Below are 16,020 nucleotides of genomic sequence, written 5' to 3' on the forward strand. Positions count from 1 at the left end.
ATGAATGTAGGGTAGAATCCAGAACCTTTGCACACATCAAACTCACAGGAAGGGCACATCTAGGGAGACTGCAGTTATGGTATCTCATATGCTATTTAAGCACTTAAGAGCTGAAATGCAGACTAATTCAATCACCAGTATTGGTACCCAAAACCATCTAAGTAAAGGCAGACATTTTATTCTGTGAACCGCCCTGAGATCTTATGATGAAGGGTGGAATAATAATAATAATACAGTGGTACCTGGGGTTACAGACTCTTCAGGTTACAGACTCCGCTAACCCAGAAATAGTACCTCAGGTTAAGAACTTTGCTTCAGGATGAGAACAGAAATCATGTGGTGGCAGTGTGGCAGCAGCAGGAGGCCCCATTAGCTAAAGTGGTGCTTCAGATTAAGAACAGCTTTAGGTTAAGAACAGACCTCCAGAACGAATTAAGTTCTTAACCCGAGGTACCACTGTAATAATAATAATAATAATGCAGATACTTTTGTCCATTTACTGTATTTATTTTTTTCCAATTTGAACTATAAAATGGCGATTTTATTAAGTCAAAAATTAGTACCCCTAAACATTTTAGAAAAAAAGCACTGGATGAGACACATTTTACACCATCCTAGTTGCCCACCACAATGCTGAACCGAAGCTACAATAGCAGATCTCAAGATGCAGGCTCCCCACACTGTGTGTGTGTTTGCCAGTCGTTGCATTGCCAGTCGGAGTGGACAACAATGGGCTGGAGGTGGATCGCTTGTTTTCTGGCTTGCTATCTCACGGCTCCAGCTGCTTGCGAGGAGGAAATCAGCCCATGGAGTGTAAGTGAATCCAACTTGTACAGACGGAGCCCTTTCAGCCAGTGTCCCTCCAGGCCCCATCACACCATCCAGGGCAGGATTTAGGTTTGATAAGGCCCTAAGCTACTGAATGTAATGGGGCCCTTTATATGTCCAGCTGTCCTTTGTCAACAACAAATTGTCGCTGTTTTTTTGTGTTGAATATATGCTATATGGCAATTTATGGACCTAATAGGTATCTAAAGTCATTTGCATATAACAAATAGGAGCCTAAACAACACAAAACACTGTTGCTGTATGCAAATTTCATTTCATTTTATATATATATATATATATATATATTCGAAATGTGTATCCAGGTGTTTTTTTCCTTGAAATTTTTTTGGGGCCCCCAAGAGAGTGGGGCCCTAAACTATAGCTTGTTTAGCTTATACGTAATCCGGCACTGACGCCATCCCTCGCTCTCCCGCGTGCCAGGCACATGGTAAGGCTCCACCGCCTGGGAAAGGCTGGCTGGGTTTAAGGCCTCCAAACGACCCCCGGCCCAGCGAAAACAAATGTGGGGGGGGGGGGGCTCTGCTTTGCTTCAGAGCTGGGGAGAGGAGAAATAAATGCCAGGCGAGGCAGAGCAGCGCGGGAAACGAGTGGAGCCCGAGAGCGCACCTGCCGGCTTCTCAGGCGCTTCCCGCACGCGGCAGCTGCCGCCTCTTCACAAGCGCCAGCTGCCAAGGGCTCCGGCCCACCCGGGGCTCCTCCGCGCCCTCCCTCTCCCCACGCCCCCACCCCACTCCGGCGGGTCAGCCGCCTTCCCAGGCCACCCAGGAGGCGGCCGAGGTCTTCCCACTAGTGCTCATGCGCCTGGGCAGGGTTTAAAGCCAGCGCGCGCGGTCCCCTCGACGCGCAGCGCTGGTCCCGGCAGACATCCCTGCGGCCGTGGCTGCTTCTCCTCCAGCATCACTCGCTGCCCGCCTGCCTTTCGCCTCAGCGGCCCAAAGAGGCGCGCTTTCTTCTTCTTTTTCGCGCCTCTCTCAGTTTCCCCGGTGCTGCGTATTCGAAAGGGCGCGACCATTCCACCGGTTGCGAGAACCCGAGGTAAAATAGGTTTTGCCTCCCCCCGTCGCCATTATCCATTGGCGCCAATCAGGAGCCAAGAGCGACTGCTACCCCCCCTCACCCAAAAAGATGGTCTCCCCCTCCGTCTCCTCCAGAGGTGGGAGGGGGCGCGCGCGTGAAGAAGAGCTCCTCTGATTAACCCTGTCGGGGCTGACTCTGTGCCTTCTCCTTTTCCTAGGTGCAGCCATGGCTCCGGTCCTGCTCTTCCTGGGTGGGTATTTTTAACTCGTGCTGGATCCCGGAGCTGGGTTGGGTTGGGGGTTCGGAGAGAGCCTTTCGCACATGATTTCCCCTCGGGGGAGGTGGGCTCTTCACAACCAGCCCCCGTGCCTCTCCTCTGCTCAGCATCAGCCTGCTTTCCCCCTCGGGACTCCCTTTGACGACCCCGCTCTCCTCTCTTGATGGCAGGTGTCGTCTTTCTAGCCAGCCCTGCGAAGGCCGAAGAGAGCAAGGGTGAGTTAAGAAAAAATGGGGGAGGGAATGCTTTTCCAGTTGCAAATAAGTTTGCTGCGCGGGGTGCATGAACAGGTGCATGCGGAAGCTGTACATGATGCATGCAGAAATGTGTCTTGGGAGATCTTGCCATTTCCACGCGGAGAGGGACAGGATTGCTTCAGAACCTCCTTCCCCTTCAAGAAACTTTCTGTGGTCCATGATTAGCATTTCCAGAATGTATTTTTAAGTGTCTTACTTTGCAGAGGGTTGGACCTTTCATAGCTGTCAACTTTTCCCTTTTCTTGCGAGGAATCCTATTCGGAATAAGGGGATTTCCCTTAAAAAAAGGGAAACGTTGACAGCTATGGACCTTTGGGGTCCTTTCCAACTCTTATGATTCTATGATTCCATGGTTCTACACCCAGTAAAGATGAATTGCTATGTAATCCATCAATGCCTCTCAATAATCTGTAGCTTTATTTTTCTTCATCCTAATTTGATTTTCTGTTAGTGATTGGTAAAGTACAGTGGTACGTCTGGTTACATACTTAATTCGTTCCGGAGGTCTGTTCTTAACCTGAAACTGTTCTTAACCTGAAGCACCACTTTAGGTAATGGGGCCTCCTGCTGCTGCCGTGCTGCTGGAGCACGATTTCTGTTCTCATCTAGAAGTAATGTTCTTAACTCGATGTACTATTTCTGGGTTAGTGGAGTCTGTAACCTGAAGTGTATGTAACCTGAAGCGTATGTAACCCGAGGTACCACTGTACATTCTTATTTAAGGGCTAAATGGCAAAGATAGCTTAACACCCTTCCCTGTTAACATGCATGATCAAATATTTTCATCCTGTAAGAGAATATAGACGAATATGAGAGAGAGTGTGTGTGTGTGTGTGTGTGTGTGTGAATGAATGTTTTGAGTAAGGCAAAACTCTGTCCGTTTGCATCTTTTTCAAAGCTAAACATGAATACTTACACTTTTATATAAAGTCAGAGTCTAATGGGGCTGTGATACCCTATGGAACAGCAGGTGTATTTATCAACAGTTTTAAAAAGCAACTATGGAGTCCTGATATCCCCTCCCTCACCCATGGCCTTATAGTTGTGGTATCAGAAACTGCGTTTGGAAACTTCCCTGATTTTCAAAATATATTAGTTTCCTTGCTGGGATATTTGAAAGGAGAAAAGCACTCAACCTGCTGCATGCACAGATCTAGTGAAGAAACTAGAAGGGCAGGGCAGGCCTCAAACAGGTGCTCTGGGAAATGAAAACAGTCTTAAGTCCAAAACATTTCAACATGTTGCTCCAATTGCTTGGACTACTGCGGTCTGCTTAAACTGAAAATCCTACACACATTTACTGGAGAGTAAATCTTATGGAACTCAGTGGAACTTATGAGTAAATATGCTTATAGCTGTGTTAGTTTTCCTTCCGCTGGAATCTTCTGTCTGATAACAATGAGATGTGACTAGCCCAGTTGGTAGAGCATGAGGCGCTTAATCACAGGGTAGTGAGTTTGAGCCCCACATTGTGCGAAAAGATTCCTGGATTGCTGGGGGTTGGACTGGATGACCCTTGTGGTCCCTTCCAACTCTACAATTCTATGATTCTATGTGTTGGACTTGTTTGTCATAATAAATGTTCATTTTTAAAGCACCTGTTTCATTCCTTGCTTCTTCTTCTTCTTCTTGTTTGTTGTTGTTTTACTCTCTGGTACTGCTCTTTTTTCTTCTCCTGAGCAGAACAAGTGGCAAAACTATTGTGGTCCAGGTGTTTCATTTGTGACTTGGAAAAAGTTATGTTTGTGAGTCTAAAGATGACTACTGTAGCACTCTTAGTTTAATACCACTTCCAACGTAAAACTTCTCAGGATAAAAAAATTCAATATTACTTGTGTCTAAGGTTAATATGGAAATTGCCCATGTATAAATAGCAGGAGTAGAATTTTTATTTTTTTTTGACATTTTCATGGCAAGCAGAAAATAATTGTGTTCACTATAGGCTGCCACCAAAGCCCCTGTTAATTTGGTTTTCTAGATGACAATAGGATGGATTTCCTTGTGGATTATTTAGGTCATAGCAACACACAGCAGTAACTCTGGAAAAGTTACTGGAGAGGGATAGAGGAAGTTGTGCATTGAGTAAATTCTCACTTGAACCTTATCACCAGTGATGAAGTGTGCAAGACTGTTGATCAAATAAATACATGTTTTCAGTTAATTATTATTTATTATTTATCTGTCACCTTACACAAAAAAGCCTCCAAGTGACTTACGACAGGATGAAAACCTAGAATGTTCCAGTGTGAATAATAGCTGTAGATTGTGTGAGATATTGAGAAGCATCCAATGGCATGACTGGATAGACTTTACATTTAAGAACATTTGAATATTTCATGGCTGTAAGAAATAATAAATAATGGTCAAAGGTGCTTACTATTTTGGACTCAATGCAAAGATTATTGGAGCAGGTGCGAAGGGAAAATGTGTTACACACAATTATATTTCTAAGAAATGGAATTCTACTACTAAGAGGAACAGGAGAACCCAAGAAGCTATGCACATCCGTTAAAGGGCACTATTCAGACAATAAATAAAATAAATGGATCCGCTGATACTGAAGAAATGAAAATTCTTTTGATTAAGGATCATGTTTCCAGTGAAGAATTAATTAATATCATTAAACAGAAATGGAGATGAAAACAGCCATGTGTATTTCTAAGCTCCATCAGCACTGGAAGGAGAACACAGAACTCTTTCCAAAATGGTGAGTGAGGTTTTTGGTGTATTTTTGTAAGCAAAGTATGAGGGTTTCACCTTTGACAATGGAAAAGCTCATCAGTTGTAGGAGTTGGCAAACCCATAAAGGACCTAAGCAAGATTGTTACAAAGGTTTCTTGTACTGTAGATATCTGTAGAAAGCAGCTATGTAAACTCAAGAATGCTTTCTTTTCCCCTTTATACAAGTAGAATGAAGTCTAAAAAAGAGGTAGTGACTCTGGAAGAACGTATTGGAAAAGAAAGACCAAAGGTGTCAAAATAAGAACAAAAAGGTTGTGTATAATAACAGTAGTATCTTAAATATAGCTGAAAATTATATTGGAAAGGTATTTGACCTGCTGTTTGTGCCCTGACTTCCTTGGACGTTAAAATCAAAATATACTTTTTGAACCTTTGTCCCATTCAAAGTTATTATAAGGCTTTGGAGAGAGTACACTGCATTGAATCTCTGTTAGTAACAGTTGTCTGTGATACTCCTTTTTTGCTCTGTAACGGGAACATAGGTAACATAATGCAAATTTGAACCATTTTTATATTTCTGGCAATAACTTGAACACTATTGTCTGAGATATGGCTATGTTACATAATAATAACATAAGAGGAGTCTTGCTTGGTTAGCACAAAGGCCTGTCAAGTCCAAAATTCTGATCAGCTTCTCACAGTAGCCAGCCAGATGCTTATGGGAACTCCGTTCAATTTCAGGCGTCTTTTAATAACTGTATTCTTCAAACAAGCCTTTCAAACCTGAGATTCTTTGCCACTTCTGCTTCTGCTGCTTCTTTTTACACTTCTATTGTTTTTAGGTTGCCTTGTCATATTTTATATGAGAGTGTGGTTTAGAACTATGTAAATAAAATAAATATAAACAAATATCTCCACAAGAAGAACATGAGTGCAATAGGTCTCTCTGGGTGGCGCTGTGGGTTAAACCATAGAGCCTAGGACTTGCCGATCAGAAGGTCGGCGGTTCGAATCCCCGTGACGGGGTGAGCTCCCGTTGCTCAGTCCCAGCTCCTGCCAACCTAGCAGTTCGAAAGCACGTCAAAAGTGCAAGTAGATAAATAGGTACCGCTCCGGTGGGAAGGTAAACGGCGTTGCCGTGTGCTGCTCTGGTTCACCAGAAGCGGCTTAGTCATGCTGGCCACATGACCCAGAAGCTGTACGCCAGCTCCCTTGGCCAATAAAGCGAGATAAGCGCCGCAACCCCAGAGTCGTCCGCGACTAGACCTAAAGGTCAGGGGGTCCCTTTACCTTTTTATTCATGATCCCCAGCAATTGGTATTCAGAGAAATGCTGCCTCAGATTCTGGAGGTAATATAGCCATCAAGCTACAGGTTACTAAGGCGCTGATAACCTTGTCCTCCTTCGATGCCTAATCCCCTTTTAAAGCCATTCAGGTTAGTGGCCATGGCTATAAATATAGCAATAAACCATAATAAATCAATCAGTGAGGTGGAGAATAATGAAATGGCCATGGAACTTATTGACCATTATCTGCAACATAGTGACTACTGTGGGCTGGATGAAAGACCAAAAAGTTGATTTTAACTTTGGTTTTAATATCCAGGAAAATTATAACACAACTATTGTATCAAATACCTTTTGAAATATAATTTTCAGCAATAATTGCATATGTAGCAGTAGGCTTTTTTGTGATGCTCTATACACATCTGTGCATTTCTAGATGCTGCACATCTACTTGGTGTTATCATAATTATGTGCTGATCATATGTAAAGGTCACTGTAAATATTATTACCATTCAGAACTTCACATACAACCTCAAGAGCTAGATGCAAATATGCAGCCCCAGAAGCTGCATCTTTTTACATTGCCTCCAACCTCAGTGGATCAAGGTGGTAATTTACAATTGCATCACAATAAATTTTCCTGAAGCCTATAAACATGTTTAAAAACTTTCCTTTTCTTTTTTTATAGGTTCAATAGAGAAAACTTACATCGTTCTACAAATACTGCAATTCTACAGTTAACTTTTGAACACACTTATGAGATTGCACTGTAATTTATTTTTTAAAAAACTGGAAATAAAACAGAAATAAATTTGTTTCTATTAATGAGTTATACTAAACTGGTGTGTTTTTGTGCTGTATGAAAGAATGTAGATTTTACCATTATTTAGTCTTGTATCCCTTATTTCAGTAAAAATGCAGAAGATTGCAAAAAAAAATAGATGAAATAACTTCTCAGTACTTTATAATGAATAACCCAATAACCAAACATAACGATAAACTAATCTACCATGGCTTAGCTAGATTTGTGTAGACTTTTTTAAAGCACAAAAGGGAATGGAATGCTGGATTTCCTTTAGTCACTTGTGAAAATGTAGCCCCTATAATTTGGATTTTTAAATTGATCTCCTAAATCTAAAACTGATTTCCACACCAAATTATTGCATAGAATAGAACAGCACTATAGTACGAATATAATTAACATAAGCGAAAAATTCCCAAATGTGAATTTATGGTAATTAATTCAAAACAGAAACAGAATTGCTAAACCACAGAAGAATGAATGGAAAATGAGTGCAAGATCATTTATAACCCAGCCCGATGATTTGTCATGCCACTACACAATTAGCAAGACAATATCAAAAGCCACAAAGTAATTGAAAACATGTCACACCACTTTGCAGTGACCTGGTGCCAATATCACAACCCAAAACAACACAGATATTCCACACATGTAGACAAATACATTTCCCATCTTTGAATATGAAGAGTCTTACTAGAGCACATGGAACCAACGTTATTCGTAGCAAGCAAGACTAACGTGAATTCCAGGGAGTCAGTGGAAAGTAACTGACCTGCTGCATTTTCAATAGTCTGCAAACACATGGCTAATAAAAAGGATATCCTGCCAAAGGCCTGTCACAAACTTTGAGAATCCTGGCAGCAAGCAGTGCCAAAGACCCATGGGTTTATGTGAAGATTAAACCAATACAAGATTTCGCTAATGCCCTGCTATGAGGTTAAAATGACAAATTAACATCAAAGAGAACACCCTGGCTTCTCATTGCAAGGGCAGGCTAGGTGAACAACAATAAGTGTTATTATATTGCATTGCACTTCAGTGTTCTGAAAACAGTAATTTGAGGTAGGTAAAATTCATCAATACCTAATGTGTCCAGTGACACACACAAAAACTAATGCTCTGTTTTCAAATTCAAAGGAGGCAAATAATTGTTAAGCGGTAAGGAATTGAGGGTGATGAAACAAAAGAACTTTACTGTCAGTGCTCTGATGGTGCAAATGGGGCCTATTAGACAATATGTTGCTGTTACATTTAAGCTGCCCTCAAGCCAGCTATCTGAGGAAAGAACTGTGTGGCAGGAGTCGCCTCGTCCTCCATCTGCTTAAACATTGCCATGCTCTTGGATATGATATGGGGGTGAAGAGTACTTCAAAACTGCCACTGACATCAGCCATAATTTTGAGAACTGTTACTTTAAGGACTTGTTCCTGAGCTTGCTTTACCCTCCTCCCTCCCACTCCTTTTTCCTTGTGTGTCATGTCTTTTTAGATTTCAAGCCTGAGGGCAGGGGCTGCCTTAGAAATGATTTTTGTAAGCCACTCTTGAGAGCATTTTGGCTAAAGGGTGAGATTCAAATGCCGTAAGTAAATCAAATATATGAATTTACACTTAATGGTGTAGAGGTAGGCTGGCTGCGCTGCAATTGAATACTGATTTTTCTGTTAGGCTTTATGTTTTATATGCCACCTCTTTATTTTCCTCTGCAGTCCTGTCAGCTGTCTCATGTTTTACCAGAGGACTGGATCTCAGAAAAAATAATATAGATGTCCTCTGCCCATCGGACTGTCCTATATGGCAATTCCAAGTCTATGGGAATGTTGCGTATGCCTCCCTTTCCAGCGTTTGTGGAGCTGCCGTTCACAGGTAAGCCTGATTATCAACAGTTCAGTGAAAATTAGGGGTCAGTTTCCCATGCTGTTGTTGTTACTAATTGCATTTCTTCCTCACCCTTCACCATAAGGCCTCAGGGTGGGCTATAACATTATAAAAACACAACTTTAAAATCAATTAAAAATGGTGTTGGTTGTTGGCTATGTAGCCTACATAGTTCTATTTCAGGACATAGTCTGCAAGCACATGACATGTTAGCTGTGGTCAGGGGCCTGGAACTGAGCAATAGAAGCTGCTTGGGAACCTGTGCATCGCACTCCATCATGGAAGAAATGAAGGATTTAACTATAAGAAATAGATGTTTCTTGTTGTTGTTGTTTAGTCGTTTAGTCGTGTCCAACTCTTCGTGACTCCATGGACCAGAGCACACCAGGCACTCCTGTCTTCCACTGCCTCCCGCAGTTTGGTCAAACTCATGTTCGTAGCTTTGAGAACACTGTGCAGCCATCTTGTCATCTGTCGTCCCCTCTCCTTTTACCCTCAATCTTTCCCAGCATCAGGGTCTTTTCCAGGGAGTCTTCTCTTCTCATGAGGTGGCCAAAGTATTGGAGCCTCAGCTTCACGATCTGTCCTTCCAGTGAGCACTCAGGGCTGATTTCCTTCAGAATGGAGAGGTTGGATCTTCTTGCAGTCCATGGGACTCTCAAGAGTCTCCTCCAGCACCATAATTCAAAAGCATCAATTCTTCGGCAATCAGCCTTCTTTATGGTCCAGCTCTCACTTCCATACATCACTACTGGGAAAACCATGGCTTTAACTATACGGACCTTTGTTGGCAAGGTGATGTCTCTGCTTTTTAAGATGCTGTCTAGGTTTGTCATCGCTTTTCTCCCAAGAAGCAGGCATCTCTTAATTTCGTGACTGCTGTCACCATCTGTAGTGATCATAGAGCCCAAGAAAGTAAAATCTCTCACTGCCTCCATTTCTTCCCCTTCTATTTGCCAGGAGGTGATGGGCCCAGATGTTTCTAACATCTAGCTTTTCTCATACTTAAAAAATAATCTTGCATTAAATTTGTTAGCTCTGCCTAAATGAAAATGTTTTTGGAGAGTACATGCAGTCATTTTCCAGCTATGTCCAAATGCAGCCTCCCTAGGCTTCTCATGGCAGGGATGGTAGCAATAGAAAGTGTCTCAAAAAGTATGTGCCAGATTCTGCCTTTGAGTATTCATAAACTGGTTTCTCTTGGGCTGTAGTCTTTTGGAAATGGTGCTGCTCAAGAGCGATGGTGAAAGGTTTTTAATGAGTTTGGAACCTGGCATAATGCATTGTCTTCTAGCCATGTACAAAGAATCTGTGGAAGAATGTCCGCTAATGAGTGGATGCCAATAGCAAGGCATTCCTCACTTTGGATGCATGTTACTGCTATTCTCAAGAGGTGCTTCAGGATGTTTTGCACAACTTCAGTAGAATAAAAAATATGCTTGCAAAAGAGAAACTTCCATCTTTTTTGCCTATGCAGCAGGCCATGATTGGAGCCATTGTTCAGTCCTGGAACTTGTTTTCTGGGATAGGGCTCAGCCATGGCACATTACAGAAATAGATCCGTTTGTGTGCATTTATGAACACAATAACAATAATAATTAAGCTCCTTCCTCTCTGTGTGTGCTGATGTGTGCATGTATAACACAGTCAAGGTGTTAGGGAGGGATGTACCCCTTTCATCTGATCTCTGGACCTTATTTCTTCATGTCTCTTTCTTAAGCTGTTTCAGCTGGAATATATTATCCCAATAACGACACAGGAATAATATTTTTCCCCGATTGGGCTCATGGGCAACCCAACGTTCTGGTTTGGAGCAGAAGTGGGATTTGCACATTGCTAACTGAACAGACTTTGGGCAAATCCTCTTTTTGGAGCAGGGTGGAACTGAAAAAATTAAGAGCAGAGGAAATGTATAAGCCAGTGGTAGAGAACCTCTGACCTGCAGGTCTGATTAGACATGTCAGGACGCTGAGATTGGCCCCCACAGCCCTATTGGGTGAACCTCTCCCACCTTTCCTACACCTGACATCATATAACATCAGACATGAGAAAGTTAAAGCTGGCAAATAACTGAAACGCTAAGTGTGTGCACCCAATTTTTTTCTTTATGGTGGCAGTTTGAAGTTTCAATCATCTGATGTCATATCATATCAGGAGATTGACAGGTGAGTAGCCCCACTCACTTGTCAAAGTGGCTCATGAAGAGTTGGCCATTTCTAGATCCAGTCCTCCAGCCAGAAGTGATTCCAGATGTGATTCTCCTCTATTGATTTAAGCAGATAAACATGCATGTGCTTTACAAAAAAAGCATGTACTTTACTGAAAAGCTTCCAGTGTTGAGACCCTGCAGATGCATTTCAGCAGCTCATGTTTCCTTAGCCAGCAGGAGAACAGACCTTCAGCAGTAACTACTTTGGCTATCAGTGAAAAGACCTTGACTATCTTCCTTGAACTTAACCAGCAGTTCTTTTCTTCAGAGAAACCGTTAGCTTCTTGCTATTACCAGTCATTAGCCCAGATAGATTCTAAATCAGGGATGGGAGTCTGTAACTTTCTGGATGTTGTTGGACAACAACTCCCATCATGGGCCAAACTGTCTAGGGCAGGCTTCCTCAACTTCAGCCCTCCAGATGTTTTTGGCCTACAAATCCCATGATCCCTGGCTAGCAGGACCAGTAGTCAGGGATGAAGGGGATTGTAGTCTCAAAACATCTGGAGGGCCGAGGTTGAGGAAGCCTGGTCTAGGGCAGTTGGGAATTGAAATCCAACAGCATCTGGATCACAGGTTCATTACCTCCATTCTATTAAACAAACAAACAAACAAACAAATGTTCTTCCCTGTCCCCTATCCCCATATTCAGGGGTTAGCAACCTTTTTCAGCTGTGGGCCGGCCCACCCACCATATGGTGGGCCGGACTATATTTAGAAAAAAAAATGAACGAATTCCTGTGTCCCACAAATAACCCAGAGATGCATTTTAAATAAAAGCACACATTCTACCCATGTAAAAACACCAGACAGGCCCCACAAATAACCCAGAGATTCATTTTAAATAAAAGGCACATTCTACTCATGTAAAAACACACTGATTCCTGGACCATCTGCAGGCCAGACTGAGAAGGTGATTAGGCTGCATCCAGCCCCCAGGCCTTAGTTTGCCTACCCCTACCCATACTCATAGCATAATTCTAAGCTGCCATGTGATACTTTTCCATGTTATCATGGGACTGTTTTGTATCCAGAATAGGCTTCTGGGCTATTCTCCCATTTTCAGGTTTTCTGCAATTTGGCCTGTTAAATCCTTCCTAGTTTATAAGAATTAGCTGCCATGACAGGATTTTTCTCTCTTCCCATCCCTAGAGGGCAGCATTCTTGACTCTATAATTTCCTGAGGGTTATCTACAGACACATATTTTTCATACAGAAAAATGAATTAACCCGGACAAGTTTCGGCACTTATGCTGCCCTTACGTGGCCTGAAAAGCCACCAAAGGGGCTATGCTTATGGAGCTAGGAAGCCAGCTCCCTCTTTGCACAACAGAAATAAATCATTTCCAATGATGCACATCTTAGCTGTAAATTCCAAAGATTTAAAACTTTCCAAAAAGACGAAAACACTCACTACATCATCTTAGATTCTTTTCTAGGAATGTATGATATCAGGCGTATGACCAAGAGAAGAACTGTGGTTTTGTTGCTCTTTAAAGAGACAGACACTAAATCTAATTGCATTATATTTTAGGGAGAAATCCTTTTGTTTAATTGAGGGGGGGCATTACCAAAGTGTATTTTATCTACCAACCCTCTGAGTCTTCTGACATAGCATAATAATATGGAAGCAAGGCTAGGTGTGTGGAGCTACAAATCAATGGCAGAATCCATACAGCAAGTCCCAGCTATAGTTCCTAGCCATTAAAAGTAGTAGGATTGATCAAGACCCCTCCCTGGGGTCTTCATATATTCATATATTCAAAAGGAATGCCTATTTCCCAGGCCACATAACTTCTCCCCAGGCCACATGCCTCACCAACCAATAATAATAATAATAATAATAATAATAATAATAATAATTTATTTAAACCCTGCCCATCTGGCTGGGTTTCGCCAGCCACTCTGGGCAGCTTCCAGCAAAATATTAAAATACAATAATTCATCAAATATTAAAAGCTTCCCTAAACAGGGCTGCATTCAGATATCTACTAAAAGTCAGTTGTTTATTTCTTTGACATCTAGTGGGAGGGCATTCCATAGGGCAGGCACCACCACCGAGAAGGCCCTCTGCCTGGTTCCCTGTAGCTTCACTTCTCGCAGTGAGGGAACCACCAGAAGGCCCTCGATGCTGGAACTCAGTGTCCGGGCAGAACGATGGGGGTGGAGACTCTCCTTCAGGTATACTTTAGCCTGGCTGGAATGTGTCCTTGAACTGTGACAACTCTGGTTGCTTGCCTGGGTGGAGAGATTGGTAATGGGGGAGCACAGAGTAGAAACCCCTGGCTTCTGAGTGGCTGTAATGTAGTCTGCTGTACAAAGTTAAGAGTCACATCTGTCACCCCACTCACTTTTTGACTCTGGGGGTATGTGGCCCTCAGAAGGCTGCCCACTAAAGCATATGGCCCTCAGACTGAAAAGGGTTCCCACCCCTGCATAACTGGAATATTGGATAGGTGTGTGGCTCTAGGTGCTCATTCAAGAAGGTTGTACAATTTGCATCAGCACTTGCTTCGCTTCCAACCAGCTCACACTTCCTGCACCATTGGAAAAGCTACCAAAAGTTGATTGGGCAATGTGGGATTTGAGAATTGGGCATGTTCTAGGAATGACCGCTCCCCACATTAAATGGGGGGTGACCTTAGTGTGGGCACGGGCAGCCCCCGGGACCCTATGCGACACCATTAGCACAGGCTTGAATTCGCCTTCCCCAGGTGGGATACCTGGAGGTCTCCGCCTACCTCAGCCAGTTCCCCAATCCCGCCTGGGGAGGCATTGCCAAGGTGATCAGGCCAGGTAGGGGGAGGGACCACCCTGCCCACACAATAGGGGGAGGATCTTACCTGTCTATCTTCCCTAAATGGGGGTGGGCATGCAGCAGTGACCCACGCTCCCCTTCTCTTTGTGGTGGCAATACCAGGAGGCTTTGACCGTACGCCTAGAGGTTGTTATTGCTCTCCCCTATGACGACGGCTTTACAGGGGCGGGCTCTCTCTGCTTGAACATGTGTTCTCCAGAGCCAGCCCACCCACCCCCACACTCTGGATAACCCTGATGTTCCCCAGATCCTCGGCAGGGGACTGGGAGGGATAAATGTCCAATGCCTGAGCCAAGGTCTACCCACATCTGAAACATAATAAAGTTGTGGCCAATTTTAATACCACATTACGTTGTCTTGATTTGTTATTCCACACGGGGGCTGCCCAGGGTTTGGGGGATCTCGCTTGTTCACGCAAAGAGTAATGTGATGCCATTGGCATGTTCTCAGTACTAGCATCCACTCAACCAAAATTTACAATTCTACTAGTTGGTTGTGAGGACTGGCACTGTATTTGCTTCCTTTAGTAGCTTTTTACACCAAACTCCTTAAGTCCCAAACTCAGTTTGAAAGTTTGGCATGATACATAAGGTAAGAGAAAGTGTCTGCAAAACAGTTGTACCAGTGCTATTTCTTGCAGGCATTCTCATTGTATTACTGTATCACAGCCAGTGGCAGTATGAAAAAGTATATAATACTTCAAAGGTCAAAACAAGATAGAAATGGCAAATGGTGAAGACGAAAAGAGGAACTGATTTCAGCCACTTCAAGTTAAGGAGAAAAAGGGAGAGAAAAGAATGAGAACAATATTTATCTGATAATCTGTCTTCCCAGACCCTAGATTCCAATAGATTTATTATTTTGCATTCCAGTCATTAACCACAGAGAATACCATTGTAGTTAATTGCATGCAAAATGTTTTCATATATTTAATTGCCATATTTTGGGTTTTCTGCTTAGACCCAGGAGGTCTGCATTTCGCTTTCCATTTAATGCACATGTGGTTTCCCCATCTGTATTGTCAGAAAGCAAAGTAATAGCATCATGGTGTGCCATTTGGATCTCAGATGAGACGTTTTCCTTTGGATTTCTGGACTGAGTAATGCATGTGCAGTTCTTGTAAGGACAGCACCTCAACTCTTCTCTTTTTTATTTTTTATCTCCATCACAGTGGAACATTGTAGTTAAAGACTAATAACAATTCTCCTTCACTTTGACATGTTTTTTCCTGTCTTTGCATGGTAACATCATCTCTGTCAACTTGTATGGACATTGTTCTGGCATCGTTTTGTCCTCCCTGGACAATTATGCTGAGCTGATCATTATATTACTTTGACAGCATTAAGCCCATTCAAGAGAACAGGGACTAGTTGGCACCATCTCATCTGTGCGCATATAGCTCTAAGCCTAGCAACAGTTAGGTGAATTCTAATTTCCAGAGGGGGAGCTGTGTAAGTCCACTGCAGCAAAAACAACCAAGGTGGGTCTTAACCAATGTCTTATGCAATAAATTGTTTTGGACTTCAGTCCACTTGGGATAACATTCATACATCCAATGAAGTGGACTTTAGTCCATGAAGATATCTGAAAATTGTTTTCTTCAGTGGAAGACCTAGATAATTTATTTTTGTTTTCCTTCTACTATTGTGCTTAAGCATAAGTCCTTCCACAGATGTTAGAAATCGGCTTTAAAATGAAATCTATACTAAAAATGCAGATACTCTTTGTCATAGGGTCATGTATACTGGCCAGAACTTAAGGCACCATCTGGATCAAGCTGAAACACTTTAAAGTGCTATTGATTTTAGTGGCAGAGACTTAAAGTCCACATTTATATCAGCTGTGCTTTCCCATGCTTAACTCTGAATCGGCTGCCTCCTTATTATATTTTTTAAAATATATAGTAGGATCTTTAGTCTTTATCATGACCTACATCAGATTTCCCCA

General features: G+C 42.6%; 1 protein-coding gene across 1 annotated transcript in view; it reads left to right on the forward strand.

Moving 5' to 3' along the window:
* Positions 1 to 1,301: 1,301 nt before the first annotated feature.
* Positions 1,302 to 16,020, forward strand: part of COCH (cochlin) — a 33,396-nt gene continuing 18,677 nt past the window's right edge. The window contains exons 1-4 of the mRNA XM_083452637.1: positions 1,302 to 1,884; positions 2,084 to 2,116; positions 2,314 to 2,358; positions 8,878 to 9,034. Of these exons, the coding sequence (XP_083308763.1) occupies positions 1,404 to 1,884; positions 2,084 to 2,116; positions 2,314 to 2,358; positions 8,878 to 9,034 (716 nt within the window). The 5' untranslated portion in view covers positions 1,302 to 1,403. The remainder of the gene's footprint in view (positions 1,885 to 2,083; positions 2,117 to 2,313; positions 2,359 to 8,877; positions 9,035 to 16,020) is intronic.

The sequence above is a fragment of the Podarcis tiliguerta genome (assembly GCF_965153285.1).
Source record: "Podarcis tiliguerta genome assembly, chromosome: 1".
NCBI classification, from domain to species: domain Eukaryota; kingdom Metazoa; phylum Chordata; class Lepidosauria; order Squamata; family Lacertidae; genus Podarcis; species Podarcis tiliguerta.